The 11,470-nt window shown below is 46.2% G+C and overlaps 1 protein-coding gene across 2 annotated transcripts in view; it reads left to right on the forward strand.

The window, feature by feature from the left end:
* Window positions 1-11,470, forward strand: part of syde2 (synapse defective 1, Rho GTPase, homolog 2 (C. elegans)) — a 50,675-nt gene extending 39,205 nt beyond the window's left edge. For both annotated transcript variants that reach the window (XM_056449952.1, XM_056449953.1), the window contains exon 7: window positions 9,243-11,470. In XM_056449952.1, coding sequence (XP_056305927.1) covers window positions 9,243-9,880 — 638 coding nt within the window. In that variant the 3' untranslated portion in view covers window positions 9,881-11,470. The remainder of the gene's footprint in view (window positions 1-9,242) is intronic.

Below are 11,470 nucleotides of genomic sequence, written 5' to 3' on the forward strand. Positions count from 1 at the left end.
TCATCATCATCATCAGTATTATAGCTTTATCGTCATCATCATCATCGCAGACCACATTCTTATTTGCGTTTATTTTATTTACTAATTTAAAATGTGTGTGTGCGTGCGTGCGTGCGTGCGTGCGTGCGTGTGCGTGTATGTGTATGTGTGAGGTTGTGTTGTGAGGACAGATCTGTTGTTTCGGTCTTTGATCTGCTGTGTTCAGGTGTGTGTGTGCGTGTGCGTGTGTGTGTGTGTGTGTGTGTGTGTGTGTGTGTTCAGGTTAGGGCTGGGCAATAATTCAATAACATTAATTATCCTGAAATGATGTTTCCGCTAAACGATAATGACAGTTTGATAAAGTGTTTGATAATGTCGATGTGTAACGCTGTGCAGGAATTTTGCAGCCTGTGTTTCTGGACGCCGCATGTAGTACAGGTGTACAGCCTACAGTGTTAGATGCACTTGGAGGGGTGAGAAAAAAATAAGTCAAAATTAAAAAGACAAGATCACAGGTATTGTTGACCAGTAACGTCACTAGACTTCAGTCTGGAGCTACTTAGTATTTTGCAATCCGACACAAAACAGAGCAAACGGCAGACGACTCGTGTCATCAAAACACCACAAACCTTCATCATTAAAACAACCGCACACTGATGAAGATGCTAATCAAATCACAGACACAAACAAGTGTTGGTAAACCAGCGCAACTACCCAGCTGAGTCTCATGTCATCCTGTTCGAAAGCCGTGCCTTACGAGAAAAACCCAGAGAAGACGAAAGATAAGACAGACGGCATGATCTCAAACACAGCCCAATGAACACTTGACGGATTTTTTGTGGTCAGACTTTCCTTTTTAATATTAAGATATTCATTTTGGAATCTGTAATACCACTACTGTCCCTCATCGATGGTAAAATAACCAGCCTTTATATATTATATTATATATATATATATATGATGTACGGTTGAATGTGTGGAAGAAATCATTTCTAATCATAACAGTGTTAATAACTCATCTCTAATAACTGATTTATTTTCTCTTCACCATGATGACAGTACATAATATTGTCATGGATTGGTCAGGCTCTCACGACCCCCACTCACGAAGATCACCATCACCTGACTTCTAATGAGCACACAGCTGCATCACATTCACGAGCACCAGATAAAAGCACAGCACTCCAGTCGCTCATTGTCCGGGCTCGTCTCGACGAAAGCGGACAACTGAGCGACCACTCAGCGTAGTCATCCTCAGCTAAAACAAACGATTTACTTACCTGTTCTCTTTGTATTCCTCCTAGTCTTCCTGGTCCTCCCGAATCGTCCTGTCTTCCAGTCCTTCCAAGTCTGTGTCATCCTCTGTCAGCTGTATCTGGTGTGTGCTGTCCATCCTCGTGTATTCCTGTTACCCAGCCACGGAGGAAAAGACCCCAACATCATTCCTGATCCTCCTGGCTATCCTTCATGTGCTCCTTGTTGTCATTTAATAAACACCCTAACGTTTCCTTACCTCTGTCTCCTGTCCGCTTCATAACAGAAGCCCGGACCCATAACGACGACAACATGAGCACCCCCGATCACCTTCAAGAGCTGGTGGACCAGTTGAAGCGGATTCTACAGCCACCAGCTCCACTTTCCAACGCACCACCAGCACCGAGCACTTCCGCCTCCACAGTTTCTTCTTCGGCCCTTCCTTCCAGTCCCATGGCCCGACCAGCGCCCTACTCAGGCGGAGCGGGGGAGTGCAATGGTTTTCTGTTACAATGTTCCCTCATATTCGAAATGCAACCTTCTCTATATCCCACAGATAAGTCGAAGATCGCCTACATCGTATCTCTACTCTCTGGACCTGCACTTAAATGGGCTGAGACGATCTGGAACCAAGCCGGGCCGGTCATGAATTCCATCACTACCTTCACGGAGTATTTCAAAGAGGTGTTTGGACGTTCTGATGGGGAAGTAGCCGCTGGAGAGCAGCTGTATCATCTAAAGCAAGGTACTCTATCTACACAGGAATATGCTCTCCGGTTTCGCACTCTAGCAGCTGCAAGTGGATGGAATGAGAGATCGTTGTTGACCACGTACCGGCTCGGCTTGGAACCCACTCTCCGAATCCAACTGGCCACATTAGATGATACAATGGGTCTGGAGAGATTCATCCAACATTCTCTCCGATGTTCCGATCGTCTCCGTTCCTATCAACAGGACACCATCACCCCCTCGTCTGCACTCCTCCAATCGCCTGAGTCAACAGCCTCTCCAGAACCAGAACCCATGATAATAGAGTCTGGAAGACTGACATCAGCGGAACGACAGAGGAGGCTGACCCGGGGTCTGTGTCTATACTGCGGTGTCAGTGGACACACCCGTATGGAGTGTCCCCTTCGTCCCATTCGGACTTCAGTGAGTGTATTCAGTACGAATATTGAACAATGTAAACCACTTACTACCACCGTACAAATAACTACTGCCTCTATTTCTCTCCTTGTCACAGCCCTCATCGACTCCGGGTCAGCAGGGAACTTCATCTCCCAATCCCTCTGTCGTCAACTCCACCTCCGTACTGAGGCGTCCTCGCATATATACCAGATACAACCGATAACCCAGTGCACTCGATCTTCGACCCGTATCCATCGACAATGCGAAGACATCCTTCTTCAAGTGGGGCTGTTACATCAAGAGAGGATTCAATTTCTGGTTCTGGAGGGTGCAAATATGGACATCATTCTAGGGCGCCCGTGGCTGGTGAAGCACGATCCCATCATCTCTTGGGGCACAGGAGAGATAAAGAAATGGGGATCTGGATGTACACCTACCTGTTTTCCAAATCTCCCTCTTCAAGGTCGGAACCCCATTTCTTTGTTTGCAACATCGGTCGAGAGCCCTCCTGAGAAGCAGTCTATCCACATTCCTAAGGAGTACAGCTCCTTTCATGATGTCTTCTGCCCCAAGAGAGCTTCCCAGCTACCGCCGCATCGGCCATGGGACTGCGCGATCGACCTAGTTCCAGATGCCCAGTTGCCAAGAGGTAGGATCTACCCGCTCTCGCTTCCAGAGAATCAGGCAATGGAAGATTACATAAGGGAGGCTCTGAGTCAGGGGTACATACGTCACTCAAAATCACCAGCCGCCTCAAGCTTCTTCTTTGTGGCCAAGAAGGACGGAGGGCTGCGTCCATGCATCGACTACAGGGTCCTAAATAACGGTACAGTAAAATACCGATATCCCCTTCCTCTGGTACCAGCCGCTTTGGAACAGCTCCGAGAAGCTAAAGTCTTCACTAAATTGGACCTCCGCAGCGCGTATAATCTGATAAGAATACGTGAGGGGGACCAATGGAAGACAGCATTCGTGACCCCTACTGGCCACTATGAATATGAGGTCATGCCTTACGGTCTGGTCAACGCCCCCCTCCGTATTCCAAAACTTCATTCATGAAGTCCTCCGGGAGTTTCTTCACCACTTTGTAATAGTGTACATAGATGACATCCTCATTTACTCCCGGAGTGAGGCCGAACATCGCCAACACGTTGCGGAGGTCCTACACACATTGAGAGAACATCACCTCTACCTCAAAGCGGAGAAATGCTCATTCCACCAGAAGTCGATTCATTTCTTGGGATACATCATTGATCAAACCGGTATACGTATGGATGGGAAGAAAATTGAGGCTGTTCTATCCTGGTCAGAACCCACTTCCATTAAGGAGCTCCAGAGGTTTCTTGGGTTTGCTAACTTTTATAGACGGTTTATCAAGGACTACAGCAGGATTACATCACCTCTCACTAATCTCCTCAAGGGTAAACCCAAAGGACTGGAGTGGACCAAAGAAGCAGCCGCAGCCTTCCGCCTTCTTAAGAAGGAGTTCACAAGGGCCCCACTCCTGACTCATCCTGACCCAAATCTTCCTTTCGTGGTGGAAGTGGACGCATCCACCACCGGCGTCGGGGCAGTATTATCTCAACATCATGATACACCGCCCCGACTGCATCCCTGTGCCTATTTCTCTCGGAAGTTGAGCCCGGCGGAGCAGAATTACAGCATAGGAGACAGGGAGCTTCTAGCAATCAAGCTAGCCTTGGAGGAGTGGCGTCACTGGTTGGAGGGAGCCAAACATCCGTTCCAGGTGATCACAGATCACAAAAACCTCCAATACATCAAAGAGGCCAAGAGACTATGTCCACGTCAAGCCAGATGGTCACTTTTCTTCTCACGTTTTGATTTCTCCATTTCCTATCGTCCAGGACCCAAGAATCTAAGAGCAGACGCTCTCTCTCGTTTACACGAGCATCACGATCATGAAGAACTCCCAACGAAGATTCTTCCCGAACACATCTCCATTTGTCCGATCACCTGGAACGCTCCTCCAGTCGTTGCCACTCCGGAAGCCCCTGCTCCGCCGGGATGCCCTCCTCATCGGCAGTTCATACCACCTGAACACCGGGTAGATCTGATCCACTCCTTACATACCTCGCTAGGCACTGGACATCCAGGGATCAACAATACTCTCTCGCTAGTATCCCAACGATTCTGGTGGCCAAACATGGCAAGGGATGTGAGGCAATATGTTCAGGGCTGTAAGGACTGTGCCCAATCCAAGAGCCCACGTCATCTACCCGCTGGAAAGCTCCATCCCTTGCCGATTCCGAACCGTCCCTGGTCACACCTAGGAGTGGACTTTATCACTGACCTCCCTTCGTCAGAAGGTAATACCTGTATTCTAGTCATAGTAGATAGATTCTCAAAGTTTGTCAAACTAATCCCTCTGAAAGGTCTTCCCACAGCCTTTGAAACTGCCGACAATATCTTTAATCAAGTCTTCAGGTCATTTGGTATTCCAGAAGATATTGTGTCGGACAGAGGTCCACAGTTCATCTCACGTCTATGGAAAGCCTTCTTCAAGCTCCTAGGTGTGGCCGTCAGCCTCTCTTCTGGATATCATCCCCAAACCAACGGGCAGACAGAGAGGAAGATTCAGGAGGTGGGACGGTTCCTGAGGACCTTCTGCAGTGGTCACCAGAACTCCTGGAGCCAGTATTTGGGCTGGGCAGAATATGCCCAAAATTCACTGCGGCAACCCTCCACCGGACTCACGCCATTCCAGTGCGTCCTGGGCTTCCAACCACCGCTCTTTCCCTGGGATGGCGAACCATCTGATGTCCCCGCAGTGGATCACTGGTTCCGGGAGAGCGAGAGAGTCTGGGACGAGGCTCATCAACATCTGCAGAGGGCAGTCCGTCGAAGCAAGGTAACCGCCGATAGGAGAAGGTCTGAAGAACCCAGATACACACCCGGACAAAAGGTGTGGCTATCCACCCGGGACATACGCATGCGACTGCCCTCTCGCAAGTTAAGTCCCCGATTTGTTGGTCCCTTCACCATCGTGGAACAGGTTAACCCCGTCACCTACAAACTACAATTACCCTCTCACTACCGTATTCACCCTACATTCCACGTATCACTCCTGAAACCCTATCACGATCCTGTTCTTCCCTCCACAGAGCCTGACCACGAAGAGGAACCCCCTCCTCCACTGCTCCTAGAAGAAGGAGCCGTCTACGCAGTGAAGGAGATCTTGCGTTCCCGACGTCGTGGTGGCCAGTTGGAGTACCTGGTGGACTGGGAAGGGTACGGCCCCGAAGAAAGGACATGGGTTCCCAGAGCTGATATTCTCGATCCTAGTCTCATGGTGGAGTTTCATGAGAGCCACCCTGAGTTCCCAGCGCCTAGAGGCAGAGGGAGACCACCACGGCGTCGGAGGTGTCGGCCCTCAGGAGCGGGCCCTGGGGAGGGGGGTACTGTCATGGATTGGTCAGGCTCTCACGACCCCCACTCACGAAGATCACCATCACCTGACTTCTAATGAGCACACAGCTGCATCACATTCACGAGCACCAGATAAAAGCACAGCACTCCAGTCGCTCATTGTCCGGGCTCGTCTCGACGAAAGCGGACAACTGAGCGACCACTCAGCGTAGTCATCCTCAGCTAAAACAAACGATTTACTTACCTGTTCTCTTTGTATTCCTCCTAGTCTTCCTGGTCCTCCCGAATCGTCCTGTCTTCCAGTCCTTCCAAGTCTGTGTCATCCTCTGTCAGCTGTATCTGGTGTGTGCTGTCCATCCTCGTGTATTCCTGTTACCCAGCCACGGAGGAAAAGACCCCAACATCATTCCTGATCCTCCTGGCTATCCTTCATGTGCTCCTTGTTGTCATTTAATAAACACCCTAACGTTTCCTTACCTCTGTCTCCTGTCCGCTTCATAACAAATATTAGACTAGATATTCTTCAAGACACTAGTATTCAGCTTAAAGTGACATTTAAAGGCTTCACTAGGGTAATTAGGGTAAAGTTAGGGTAATTAGGCAAGTCATTGTATAACAGTGGTTTATTCTGGAGACAATCCAACACTAATATTGCTGAAGGGGGCTAATAATATTGACCTTAAAATGAGTTTAAAACTATTAAAAACTGCTTTTATTCTAGCTGAAATAAAACAAATAAGACTTTCTCCAGAAGAACAAATATTAGAGGAAATACTGTGAGAAATTCCTCAATCTGAGAAACATCTGCTCAAAAAATTCAAAGGGGGTTTTCAACTGTATATATATATATATATATTAGGGGTGTCAAAATTAATTGTTTCTTCAGTGCCCCTGCAATGCATATGGGGAAAATTCGATATCGGTTCAGTCATAGATCATAACCGGTTATTACGTACTGATGTCATTTATCTCCTATGCATAATGTCGCAGTAGAATACTATGGCGAAGGAGGCGAGGGTGAGTAAATAAAACGCTCCTACTACTTAAAAGGTAAATAATTATACACAGTTCAACTGCTTGTGAGGAAAGTCTTTCATTGACTCTGAAGGCGGCACAGCACACGAGCCGCTATTTCACTACGACAGAGAAATGCTGAAAACTCCATCTGTGCCTCTCTCACTTTAACATCTGAGGTGAAGCGCTTCGCCTCCGCTTATATGCTTCAGTGCCAAAACAATCCATTAAACTGTTTTCAGTTTCAATTTAATTCGTTTAATCAAGCATTTAGAATGACCCAGGACAGGACACTCTTTACAAACTATTCACAGCACTGATAGTATTTTTAGGTTACCTCTGAAGAACGAACTCGGTCTGAAGGATGAGAGAGCTCAGAAACTCATTGAGTGAATGGAGAGGCTCCCTGCATATCTCACCGTGATGCACGATTTATTAAAATGAGAGTCTGCATAGGCCTATTTGTGCCAGTCTGTCAGATAAAATTGGTTAAAACACCCACGGATATAACTGAGATCTGCGCATAACAGGGTTTTATGCGTCCCGCAATATACAATGTCAAGAGGGCGACTCCATAAGGTAAACTCCACACACTTGATGATGTAATGCATGCATGCGTCTCACAGCACAAAGCATAACTAAACTTTTAAATGTGCACGCTTAATCAGTCATCAATTAGGTCTATCATTTAACGGGTTATTGACAATCAATAGATCATCAAGTAATCATTAACATCCCTAATTATAATATTGTAAAGGATATTTCACCCTAAATTCACCATACTCACCATTAAAAGAAGAGTTCATCCAAAACTGAACATTAACTCACCGTTCACTTGTTCCGAACATGTTTTATTTTAATTTTCTGATGTTCAACAGTAATATCCAATAGCTTGTAGGGTAATGTCTTCAGTTGTTAAAGACTTGAACAGTAAATGCTGAATTAAGATTGTTCTTTTGTTTATTATTTTAGTATTTATATTGTCAGACATTTCATTCATTTTCTTTTCAGCTTAGTCCCTTTATTAATCTGGGGTCGCCACAGCGGAATGAACCACCAACTTATCCAGCATATGTTTTACGCAGCGGATGCCCTTCCAGCTGCAACCCATCTCTGGGAAACATCCATACACACTCATACACTAGGGACAATTTAGCCTACCCAATTCACCTGTACCACATGTGTTTGGACTGTGGGGGAAACCAGAGCACCCGGAGGAAACCCACGCGAACGCAGGGAGAACATGCAAACTCAACACAGAAACACCAACTGACCCAGCCGGGACTCAAACCAGCGACCTTTTCAATTAATAGATATAAAGATTTGACATTTATCCTGATAATTATCGATATCGACTGATATGAAATAAATGATCACGATTTTTTTATTTTGTGTCATATCATCCAGCCCTAGTTCAGGTGTGTGTGTGACAGATCTGCAGTGTTCAGGTGTGTGTGTGTGTGTGTTTTGATCACTGTATATCTGTGTGTAGTGTTCACCCTTCTCTGTGGTGTGCGTGACTCGTTCAGCACCGCAGTAAAAACACACACACACACTATAATTACACACATTCCTCTGTTAACCTTCAACTCCGGCCGATCTTCCCCACAGTCAGCCTTCAGAGGAGCCTCCAAACACACTCACTTATATTTATACACACACACACACACACACACACACACACACACACACACATTGTGATAATACACTCATCACAAAAAAGCAACTGTCTGGATCTTGTTTTGCAGTATAAGTGGGCTTTTTTAGATCACACATTAGCGCTATGCTCCAGTTATGCGTCGGCAGTGTTGTTTATGCTTTACTGTTTCAGCTTTATGCTATTGTATTACAGTTGTGCTAATCACAAGTATCTAAATCCTCAGCCTCTAAAGCAGACCCTTCTGTTCTAGTCTGAACACGTAGCGCTAATTAACCACCACAGATAATGTCCACTGATTAACTAATTAAGGTTAACCCAGCTCATGCGTAACCGTGTGTACAAAGACATCCTCACCTTAAACCTGCGGTTATATTCTTTATTATTAAAACAACAGAGCTATAAAGCTAATTATGTAGCATTTACTTGTGCAGTGTATAGTTCTTTAGCTTGACTTGCTCCTGCTGAAGTCGTCAGGGATTTAGAGGTGATCAGGGCAGGTGAATCAGGACAGGTAAACAAGATTAAACTAGTGTAATCCATGAGTCCTCTGCTAACTCCTGCTAAGCAATCACATTTATCCAAGTAGATGCTAAAGATAGTGTGTTGTGCTTTTCTGTCCTCCACCAGATCTAGCAGGATTTATTGTGTGTTTTATAACTGGGCTAGTGTCAGTAGTCATTTGCTAAACGTGAATTTGGTCAGCTTTGGGGCACACTAGCTAATAGATATCCCTAAAGTGAACTGACTGAAACTAACATTACACAAACACCTTTAATGTGCGACCAAATCATTAAACCCATTGTTTTTCTTCCTGTTGTAGTTGTGGATGCTCGAGGTAAACCTTCATCTCCAGTTCCAGCGGCAGCGGCTGCTGTACGGAGGAGGAAAGAGCGTCCGCAGGTGCTGAATCTCACCGAGGTGCACATGACTGGAGTACTGCGCCCCCGAGCGGGTCGATTAGACAGTCCCAGTAACCGCTACGCTGGAGACTGGAGCGCATGCCAGGACTCGTACATGCAGCAGACCAGCCTGGAGGAGGCCGATTATGATGATGTTCCCAGCGAAGAGCCTTCAAACACAGGCCAGGAGGACCTACCGAAGAGTACTGCAGATGAACAGGAGTTTCCTGAGGTGGAGGAGGCAGTGGAGAGGGTTGAGGAAATGCAGATCGAGGAGGAGGAGGAGGATGAAGACGAGAGTGATGAAGACGAGACGGGAGGATTAGACAGGCTACAAATAGAGGAACCTCTGTCTATTAGCTCCTGCGACGAGATCCTGCCAGATCACTTGGAGCACCGACCCAAAGAGCACACCTACCAGGCCTACATGAAGATCCAGGAGATCAGCCCAGTACTGAGCAATAGAGTCAACCTACGGGATCTGCAGGAGAGCATCGACACGCTTATCGGAAACTTGGAGCGGGAACTCAACAAGAATAAGCTCAACCTAGGGTACTGACTCTATTGCAGGACAGTCGATATGGGGTGGTGCATCCCTAGAGACATGGAACGTTCTTGCTCCTATGGGATGCATGTACAAGAAGACATTCCTCACATCTGATTTGTGTTTTGTTTGTCTCCTGGTCTCTGTGTTGTTGATCTCTTGTTTTTCTTCTTATGAGAAGAGGTCATTGAACCCCTAGGGGTGCACCAGGTGCCTTCATTGTGTTAAGGTGGTGCTTACGACAGCGAGAGCTTTTTACTTTCTACGGAGGTACATAACATTATAAACCAATGCACTTATGGGGCCTGCCGTTAGAGGGATGGCTCGTTCAGGTACAGGCGTGAAGACTTACAGTGGGAGAACTAGGTACTACAGATAGATCCCAGGTCATAAACCAGGATTACTCAATACTGCTTAATGAAATCTGGCTTGAACCAGATTCAGCCCTGTAGACACACTTGAACCAGCTCTTCAAGGGCTTAGGGTTTACTTAAAGAAGTAGATCAGGATTGAGCATCCTACCCTAAACCCAAAACTATGAATCTAAACTCTATTTCAGTCATCTAAAATGCAGATTACCTTAGAGAGTGGATGTTACTTTGAGATCCCAGATCCCTAAACTTTAAACGTATACCTTTATTCTGAACTAACCCTCATCCCCTAACCCTGATGTCTCCTGTCCTGCTCCAGGTAGGCCAGCTTCAGCTCTATTTAAACACACTGTGACTAGATAATCAAGGTCTTGGGTTCGTCAGGAGTGGGGTCGAGTACCTGTCTCCTAAACTTTCCTCAGGAGTCTCAAATGCAGATGATCTAGTTAGCTGGTGTTACCTGGTAGTTTGAGAATCCTGTATTGTGCATTGTTCAAAATTCTGAAAGTTATATCCTAAACTTACACCCTAACTCAGGAGTGTTCAGTCCTGATCCTAATAAGCTATGGCCTGTAGTTCCAGATCCCAACTCCCTACTTTCTAAACTTTTAATTCCTAAAGGCCCATACTTCCAACAAAAACTAATTGAATCATCATTTCAGGCTGAAACAAAGTTATTTTTGAGTTCATGCAATTTGAGAAACTCACCAAAGCTAACTTTTGTGGGGAGTTCACTTTGGCTCCTAAAGACCTCAGAGCTACCATTGGTCCATGAAAATTATGCAATCAGTAGGCATGTTTTGGAGTATATGCACTGTTTATCCACCTGATCCGTATCTTATACCCACAGGCGTCAGACAGGAGAATATCATCTAACACAACAACATCTGTCACATGAATACACTGGAGAGTGGAGTAGCAGAGCTGTACAGGTGTATCTGCACCTCTACAATCATTAACAGAGATTTTAGTTTGAAATATAGCGGGGCCTTATACTGTCCTAACCCTTGCATCTTAACCACAAGAGCGTTCTCTCCTTCTCCAGCAAGGCCACCTTCAGCTTCACCTCCATTTAAACACAGTAGATTAAACTAGATACTGAAGGTCTTGGTTCACCAGGAGTCGGACTGAGTACCTTACCCCAATCCTTCGGGAATCTCGAAAGCAGATGATCTAGTTCAGGGTTGGCCAATCTCGGTCCTGGAGGTCTGGTGTTCTGCAGCTCCAATCCCAA

This window comes from Danio aesculapii, chromosome 23 (genome assembly GCF_903798145.1).
Source record: "Danio aesculapii chromosome 23, fDanAes4.1, whole genome shotgun sequence".
Taxonomy (NCBI): Eukaryota; Metazoa; Chordata; class Actinopteri; order Cypriniformes; family Danionidae; genus Danio; species Danio aesculapii.